This window comes from Micropterus dolomieu, linkage group LG21, assembly GCF_021292245.1.
Source record: "Micropterus dolomieu isolate WLL.071019.BEF.003 ecotype Adirondacks linkage group LG21, ASM2129224v1, whole genome shotgun sequence".
NCBI classification, from domain to species: domain Eukaryota; kingdom Metazoa; phylum Chordata; class Actinopteri; order Centrarchiformes; family Centrarchidae; genus Micropterus; species Micropterus dolomieu.
Genome location: NC_060170.1, coordinates 34,580,378 through 34,589,536, shown reverse-complemented (window position 1 = coordinate 34,589,536; position 9,159 = coordinate 34,580,378). Strand labels below are relative to the sequence as shown.

The 9,159-nt window shown below is 47.4% G+C and overlaps 1 protein-coding gene across 1 annotated transcript in view; it reads right to left on the bottom strand.

Annotated features, from left to right (window-relative positions):
- LOC123960356 (scavenger receptor cysteine-rich type 1 protein M130-like) overlaps positions 1-9,159 on the bottom strand; it is a 549,618-nt gene that overhangs the window by 1,858 nt on the left and 538,601 nt on the right. Inside the window, exons 10-13 of the mRNA XM_046035038.1 lie at positions 8,844-9,159; positions 8,460-8,750; positions 4,149-4,478; positions 354-374 (exon numbers count right to left, since the gene is read on the bottom strand). Of these exons, the coding sequence (XP_045890994.1) occupies positions 354-374; positions 4,149-4,478; positions 8,460-8,750; positions 8,844-9,159 (958 nt within the window). The remainder of the gene's footprint in view (positions 1-353; positions 375-4,148; positions 4,479-8,459; positions 8,751-8,843) is intronic.

Genomic DNA, 9,159 nt, shown 5'->3' with positions numbered 1-9,159 from the left:
TTTCATCAGAACAGAAAGGAACCAAATCAAAGCTGCAGCTCCTCTTCTACCTGAGCAGGTGAGTCCAACAGCTTTTCCAGGTGAGCAGGTGTTTCTAGCTGAGCCTGAGCTTCTACAGTCCAGGAGAGCAGACTCATGGCCTCCACACTGGAACTCTTTGGTCCACATCGGAGCCTCCACTTCTCCATAGAGCGCCCCCTGGAGGCCTGAAGGAGCCCCACAGCCGAGCTCCCTACAGACCACCTCTGCATCCTGCTGGTCAAAGTCAGCTTCACACACTGAGGACCACCGCTGGTTAGACTGGTTAGACTGGTTAGACTTCACCTCCAGTCTGCCTGAGCACAGACTAGTCCCGTCCAGCAGCCTGACAGAGTCTGGAGAGATAATAGAAGATGAAATAGAGATAAAGACACCAGACACAAAAGAAAAACATGTCCTGAAACAACAATTGAGTGATTCAAAGTGGACTCAGCACAACTCCAACATCAGTTCATCATTAACAACAGAACACATCTTTCTAACAGCACAGACTGCAGCAAGTTCACCAGCACATTTACATTTAATACTCTGTCACACTGAACAATAATACAGACAAACCCAAGGACGCTTAAAAGGGGGCGGGGATTAGCAAGTCCATGGAGAGATTTGTACGTACCAAGGAGGATTTTATATTTGATCTGGGTCTTAACTGGAAGCCAGTGGAGCTTCTTCAGGATGGGAGTGATGTGAAGTCCAAGTTTTCTGTGGGTGAGCATCCTAGCCACAGAGTTCTGGACCTACTGGAGTCTGTCAGAGGTTACTGTCCATCCAGTTCTTGATGTCCTTCAGGCAGTTGATAAGCGGCACTGGTGGAAGGGGAGTAAATGACTTAGTGCTGAAGTCGATCTGGGTGTCATCAGCGTAGTAGTGGAAGAGGAGTCCTGCTTCTGGATGATCATCCCAAGAGGTAGCATGCAGATACTGAATAGTAGCAGGCCAAGCACAGATCCTTGAGGCACGCCATGTGAGACTGACGACAATTCAGAGCAGATGCCCTTAAGGGTGATATTTGTTGCCTGTTGGTGTGATAGGATTGAAACCAGGAATACACAGTACCAGTGAGGCCAATGAGTTCAGAGAGGCGAGTGAGAAGAATGGAGTGGGAGACTGTATCAAAGGCTCCAGAGAGGTCGAGAAGGCATGGCCAGAGTCAGCTGCCATGAGAAGGTCATTTGTGATTTTGATGAGGGCAGTTTCTGTGCTATGATGTGTCCTGAAGCCAGATTGACATGGCTTGTAGAGGTTGTGATGTAGCATATGATGGTTGAGCTGGGCAGCCACAGCTCTTCCCAGTAACTTAGTAACCCAGTACATTGGAGATTGGGCAGTAGTGGTTTGATGCTGTTGACCAGTGTGGGACCCAGAGTTGGAAGAAATGCCTTGAACAAGGCAGTCGGCATTGGATCCTGTTTGCTGTTCATGGCCTTAGCTTTTGACACTAGCTCAAGAACTTGAGCTGTATTAAGTGGGGAGAAAGAGGAGAGGCAGTCCTGCGGTGTGGAGACAGTTGAAGAGTTTATGTCCAGCAGCGGTAGTGTGGTTGGGTGGGAAGTTGCTGGTAAATGGTTATTACCTTTTTCTGGAAGTATTCCAGGAACCTGGAGCATAGGCCAGCAGCTTCAGATGGTTGAGGAGGGTCAGGTGGGCAGAGTAGGCGGTGGAAAAAAGCTGTTTTAGGTGTTGTTGGATGCCAAAGAGTATCAAGTAATTGTTTTCACACTTGACAGAGCATCTTTGTAGTTCTTAACATGGTCATTGTAGGCTTCCTGGTGGACAGTGAGGCCAGATTTTTTGTAGTACCTCTCCAGCCTCCGCCCTGTGGCCTTCATGAGGCGGAGTTCAGCAGTGAACCAGGGAGCGGGACAGGAGAAGGAGACAGATCGAGTGATGAGGGGGGCAACAGAGTCCAGACTATGTGACAGGGCCAGGTTGTAGTGATTAACCAAGTCATCAACTGTGTAGTTCGGGGGATCGCTGGTAGGATGGCCTGCAAGGGTGCAGGATAGTTTTGGTATGCACACTTTTCACACACTTCCTGTGTGTGTGCACAGAAACAGAGAACATGACCGCAAGGTGATCAGAAAGAGCCAGGTCAACAGTTTGTAGATGGGTGGGGGTTGTACCTGTGGAGCATACCAGGTCCAGTGTATGACCTTTAGCATGTGTGGGGCCGTTGACATGTTGTGTAAAATTAAAGCAGTCCAGTAGTGACAAAAATTCTGCAGCATAAACATCTCTGGAATGAACATGGATGTTAAAGTCACCAAGTAGGATAGTAGCTGGAGAAGTGGGGCAAATCAGAGCAAGAAGGTCAGAAAACAAAGGCAGGAAAATAGAAGATGACTTAGGCGGGCGATAGACAAGGACCACCTGTAGCTGCAGAGGCCCAGATAGAGCAAAGTGAATGCACTCAAATGAAGAAGCGTGTGCTGGAATTTTTTTTTATCTGCATGATGTATAACAGCCAGTCTCCCACCACGTCCAGAACTACGGGGCTTTTGAATGTAAAGCCTTGGGGCGGTAACTTGGTTAATCGCAAGAAAGTCCATTTGGTTCTGCCAAGTTTCAGACAGACACAGAAAATCCAGTTATGATGTCGTGTATGAGTGACGTTTTATTATTTAGTGAGCGAGTTCAGCAGCATAAATGAGGCAACAGCCCGTTCTAAGGGCCGTAGGTTACATGAATGTAAGCGCGGCTCACTCTGATGACGTCGTCGCTGAGTAGTGATACACCGAATAGCAGGAGTAGCCAGGGATGTCTCCATGTAAACAAACTTATGTCGAGCAGCCCTGTGCACATAGCGGTGGTAACGTAAGAGATGGAGAGATTTAATCACCTCAAGGTTAACGTTACTCTGTACGATTTGCGAGGTGAGATTCTTGATTTCCAAAGCGGAGTACCTTAGGAAAGCCATGATGCCAGAGGTGACCGCTAGCTTGTCCAACGCTAGCTGGCGTTAGCTTACAAGCCACAGACCATCCACCAGAGAATCACAGCCAAGCTTCAACAGAGACTACTGTGGAGGATCAAGCCGTCATCAGTGGTAATTACAGCTGTTGGCAATTTTAGGATAGTCAGAGTAAAGCCAAGGTTTGGAAGTAGCCTGTCGACCACTCTGCAAGGTAATGTAGCAGCTGGAAAAAGCCACTGGTTTAATAGAGCCGTAGCAACATCATCATCTGCAGATTTCTCTGTTCTGTTCCTTCTGCTCAGGTACTCCACAATCTTTGCTCTCCACACTATCAAGTTCACTAGTGATGTGTTGAACGAGTCGGCTCTATGAGCCGCTTCTTTGAAGTGAACGATGGGAGCTGGCTTGAGCTATTCTTGAAACATCCCACTTTTTAATAATCATTTTGACAGAATATTTAAACGTACTACAGCAGAAGATCTAGCATATTTCTTTCTTACAACCAATAAAAATGTAAATTTTTGCACAGACCAAACCCCTACACTATGTTGTTACACTCTATGGTGGCTCCTAAGGGTTAGGTGAGGAGTTTTTTTTAGGACTACTTTTGCGTTCCCTCGCAATACTTTTCTCCTTCTGAGCTATAGCTGTGTCTGCTCAGCTGCAGCAACGCCCCAGTGTGGATTAGCTTATTGAATTTTACTTTGAACCGGGCATTTCCTCTGATTACTGGTCATCATGCATATTTATGTCCTTAATGAAAAGGACCAGGCACCACGGCGGGTGCTGTGATCGCTCCAGAGGACAGGGAGGGGGCCGGGATAGAGCCATGCTGGCCCAGCTTGGACTTAAGGCTGCTCCTGGTAAATGTCCGGTCTGGAGGAAATGGGACTCATGCTGCCAGACACCGGGAAATCAAATACTGTTAAGCCCACATCTTTCCACAGACCTGCCCAACAATGTCCTGGAGCACTCAGCAGGTGCACCGTTTTCAGAGCGCAAGGCTCCGGTGAGATGAGCGAAGGTGGAGTCTGTGTTTACATCGGTGATGCTCGGTGCTCAAACGCAGTCAAAGTGGTGGATCCTACACTACAGACTTTTTATAAAGTTTACATATCTTACATTATGGATCATCTTTTCCAAAGCTGCATGGAAACAGTCAGTGTGACGTTTCAGCTGCTCTGCTTCAGCTTACCTGAGACAGTGAGAGACACCCGACGGCTCTCAGAGGAGAGGTCATGAGAAAATACAGAGACGTGATAAACACAGCTGTAGCTTCCTTGGTGGGCAGGCTCTGCAGCAGGAAACAGGAAGTGGGTTGAGTGATTGACAGCTGGCTGGTTGTAGTTGTGTGATGTGATGGAGGAGGTGAAGGCGAGCTGGAAGGAGCCTCCTGGGTACTGTGGCTGGATGGAGCAGCTGATGGTGAAGGTGGAGCCCCTGGACACCTGAAAGCCCTGCTGCTGGGCCTCGGAGACCCTGTCCATGGAGGAGGACACGGAGATGTTGGGCTGAAGCAGCAGGTCTGTAAACACACAGATGATGAAAGGTCACATTCACCCTCCGTTCAACAAAATGGCCCCTGAAAAAGGAAGTGATGTCACAGGTCTGACATGGGTAACAAACATGGAGCAGAGCGATGACAGACTGTAAAAGGAGGGACTTGATCCACCTGGTGGGACGTCCCCAAACAGACAGGGGTGCGTTTCCCAAAAGCATCGTTGCTAACTATGGTAGCAACTTCCTTGGTTTGAACTATGCAGTTACGACGCAGCTATTTCCCAAAACCCCAGTTCGAACTATGGAGGTAACTAAGTTGGTAACTTGCAAGGTACGAGCCATCATTAAGCGATGCAGGTGTTCCACGAAACCATAGTTCTGACGAACGTTCGTGACCACTGTCGTTAAGTTGCATAGTTCGAACTATAGTTCCTGACCTGTGGTTAGAAGGTTAGTTCATGGTGACTATGTCACAGATAGCAGAAATTGCAGTGTTAGGAGGTGGATTTAATGTGTTTTAAGCAAGGAATTTTAGATAAACCTGCTGTACAAACATATTTATGGTGAAGTAGTTGTAAAAGTACTTTTTAAATGTATTTGTTGGGTCATGGGAAACAGGTGTTTCTCTCACAGATTACCCATCTGTTCACAATAACTTAATTTAATATTAATCACCCAGTAGGCCTAGCTTGCAAAGGTTTAAGGACAAATGAAGAATGTAAAGACAAGACTTTTAATATTACCTTAAGATGGGTGTTGTCTAGTCTTCATTACAAACATAAATATAAAAAGGGACAGCATAAAATTCATGAAAGTACTTTAATGAATAAATTCCTGAGAGCTTTCATTGCCATTATAACAAAGATAAATAGAGAACTCAAGGGACCGACTGCAGCATCATCTCCACACAGCACAATAAACTGTGCTGTAAACTACTGTAAGACAGTTCAGAGACACAAAGCACTTAACATGCTGTTTTCTGAGTTTACTGGAGATTTATTAAAGTAATACATGACGATCCATTGATAGTCACCTGTCTGTTCTATCTGAAGTCATAAAGATTACATTAGTCATTAAGATCAATTAACCCTGGTACCGTGGGATCACTAAAAGTAATGTTAGAAAAGTAAATCTGATCTGAACGTGTTTTCAAGAGGAACCATAAAATGTCCACAAGGTAGGTGATTGTAGCTGTAGGTAGTGTAGCTGCTTTTAAAAAAACAGTAATGTAACTACATACATGTGTCACTGTGCTGTGCAAATATTGTAAATCAACGCATTTATTGTATAAATTACCAGAAATCGCTTAAAATTGCCATTTTGTCATTTCTCTCGCTCATTTTCAATTGCCCTCCTAGGACTTCCGGGAACTATCTGCGGTCTCCATGAACCACGCGACGATGTAACATTTTGGACCCCCGCTGATGCGACTCTCTCTTTAAAGGTCTCTGCCCTACCCAAGTGAGTAGTATAGCTACGGTGCCTGAGACAGGACAAAGATGTCATCCATGAGATAAAAGAGATTGCGAGTCAAGAAATTTGTTTTCTTTAGATAGATGTGTTAAGAAATTATATAAATTATGTAAAACCTAATGTCACATCATACTCATACTCCTGTAATACATTATTTTACATCTTGGGAGGGGGTTGGCTCATCTGGACCAACATACCAAAGAAAATGAAAAACATCTAGTGCATCAAGTATGACCACTGACAGACAACAGGACAATGTAAGCTTCACTGTTTCTGCACCACAGTCCATTATAAACCACATAATACATGAAGTTTACAAAGGCATTGTCAGGTGAGGATCCTCTCCATCCATCCATCCATCCATCTTCATCCACTTATCCGGGGTCGGGTCGCAGGGGGAACAGCTCCAGCAGGGGACCCCAAACTTCTCTTTCCTGAGCCACATTAACCAGCTCTGACTGGGGGATCCTGAGCCGTTTCCAGGCCAATATGGAGATCTCCACCTAGTCCTGGGTGTTCTCCGAGGCCTCCTCCCTAGGGAGGCGTCCTTACCAGATGCCCAAACCACCTCAACTGGCTCCTTTCAACGCAAAGGAGCAGCGGCTCTACTCTGAGCTCCTCGCGGATGGCCGAGCTTCTCACCCTATCTCTAAGGGAGACACCAGTCACCTGCCTGAGGAAACCCATTTCGGCCGCTTGTAGCCGTGATCTCTTTCTTTCGGTCATGACCCAGCCTTCCTGACCATAGGTGAAGATTGGAACAAAAAATTGACCAGTTGATCGAGAGCTTTGCCTTACGGCTCAGCTCAGCTCTTTTCGTCACAACGGTGCGGTAAAGTGAGTGCAATACCGTCCCGGTTGCTACGATTCTCCGGCCAATCTCCTGCTCCATTCTCCCCTCACTCGTGAACAAGACCCCGATGCCATCAGGACCACATCATCTGCAAAAAGCAGTGACGAGATCCCAAGCCCACCGAACCGCAGCCCCTCCTCGCCACGACTACGCCTCGATATCGTGTCCATGAATATCACAAACAGGATTGGTGACAAGGCACAGCCCTGGCGAAGGCCAACCCTCACCTGGAAAGAGTCCGACTTACTGCTGAGTACTCGGACACAGCTCTCGCTTTGGATGTACAGGGATTGGATAGCCCTGACAAGGGCCCCCCTCACCCCATTCTCCTGTAGTACCTCCCACAGTATCTCCTGGGGGACCTTCTCCAGATCTACAAAGCACATGTAGACTGGATGGGCATACTCCCAAGCCCACTCCAGGATCCTTGTGAGGGTAAGGAGCTGGTCAGTTGTTCCACGACCAGGACAAAAACTGCATTGTTCCTCTTCGAGGATGACAGCTCAGCTGAACCCTCCGTTCCAGCACCTTGGAGTAGACTTTACCGGGGAGGCTGAGAAGTGTGATACCCCTGTAATTGGCACACACTCTCTGGTCCCCCTTTTTGAACAGGGGAACCACCATCCCAGTCTGCCACTCCTTGGGCACTGTACCCGACTTCCACGCAATTTTAAAGAGATGTGTCATCCAAGACAGCCCCTCCACACCCAGCTTTTAGCATTTCCGGGCGGATCTCATCAATCCCTGGGTCTTTCGGGAAACGCACCCCAGACTGTGATGGATTTCACTGTTGCTGCTATTTTGTCTTGTATGTTAATGAGACTGTGAGGTTCCTGGCTGGGGATTGGCTGGTTCCGAGGAAGTTCTGGCTGATCTCGTGTCCCACATCAGAGATCCCCGATTGGAGCGGCGCAGCAATACTCTTCCAATCCCTGAGCTGCCTGCAAGACTGCCTTGAAACTCCTCCGGTTCAAATAGGCTGGCCTGCTGCTGTGTCGAGGCAGTTACCATTCTCCATGTAGTTTGTACTTCTGAGCTGGTCATTGTATTGAATCCTGTATGTGTGTGTGTCTTTTGTTGCAAACTAGTAGCGATTATAGTTTGCGTTGTGAGACTGGCCAAAAGCACCTTCTTGTTAGCTGTGACCTAAATTCCTGTGTGTTGCCAGTTAGTGTTACTGAGAGTCGTAGTCATTTATTTTGTTAGACTCACTAGGGTTAGGGGTGCTGCACTCCCTGTGTTTCTGTTTAAAACAACAAGAGAGGTTTTTGGTTCTCCTTTTGTTTGTAGTTACTAGTCTCTTGTTTAGAAGGGATCTCTTTTGGTTATATTTCATTATTTGGTTTACGCAGCACCCACTTGCCCAATTTCTGTTCTGACTTCTGTTTGTTTTACCTCTGTTTAGTAAATAACATTTCCACCTTACTAACAACATCTGGTTTATGTTTATGTCTCCCCTACGCCGAGCAAGCGGGGACAACACAAAGACAGACAGGTTCCCCCAGGTGTGTCCTGTCAGGTGAAGCTTCCAGAAACAAGCCCACCTCTCTACACTTTAGGACGTCACTGTCCTGGAGAACTTTACAGTTCAGTCCAATGGAAACCACTGAGACACTGAGACAGAGGAGAGGACATTACTGTCACACATGATGTCATAGATGATATCACTGATGGGCTTACCTGAGCAGGTGAGATTCAGGATGGAGGAAGAGGAAGATGATTCTACACACTCCCTCAGAGCAGATCCAGACTGAACACAGTCAGACCTGATCCGCCACACAGGTCTGTGTGAGGACTCTTTTCTCTCTCCTACAGAAACAGCAGAGCCACAGTCCAGCTCTCTACAGACAACATCTGCTGTCTTCAGGGTCCAAATAGAGTCACTCACTGGTCTCCAGTCTCCCTGATGTTTCACCTCCAGTGTTCCTGCACAGCGACTGGCTCCTCCCACCAACCTGACATCATCAGGCTCTGAACAGAAACCAGAGAGTCATCAGTAAAACAATAAAGTGAGTTTCATCAGAAGAGAAATGAACCAAATCAAAGCTGCAGCTCCTCTTCTACCTGAGCAGGTGAGTCCAACAGCTTTTCCAGGTGAGCAGGTGTTTCTAGCTGAGCCTGAGCTTCTACAGTCCAGGAGAGCAGACTCATGGCCTCCACACTGGAACTCTTTGGTCCACATCGGAGCCTCCACTTCTCCATAGAGCACCCCCTGGAGGACTGTAGGAGCCCCACAGCCGAGCTCCCTACAGACCACCTCTGCATCCTGCTGGTCAAAGTCAGCTTCACACACTGAGGACCACCGCTGGTTAGACTGGTTAGACTGGTTAGACTTCACCTCCAGTCTGCCTGAGCACAGACTAGTCCCGTCCAGCAGCCT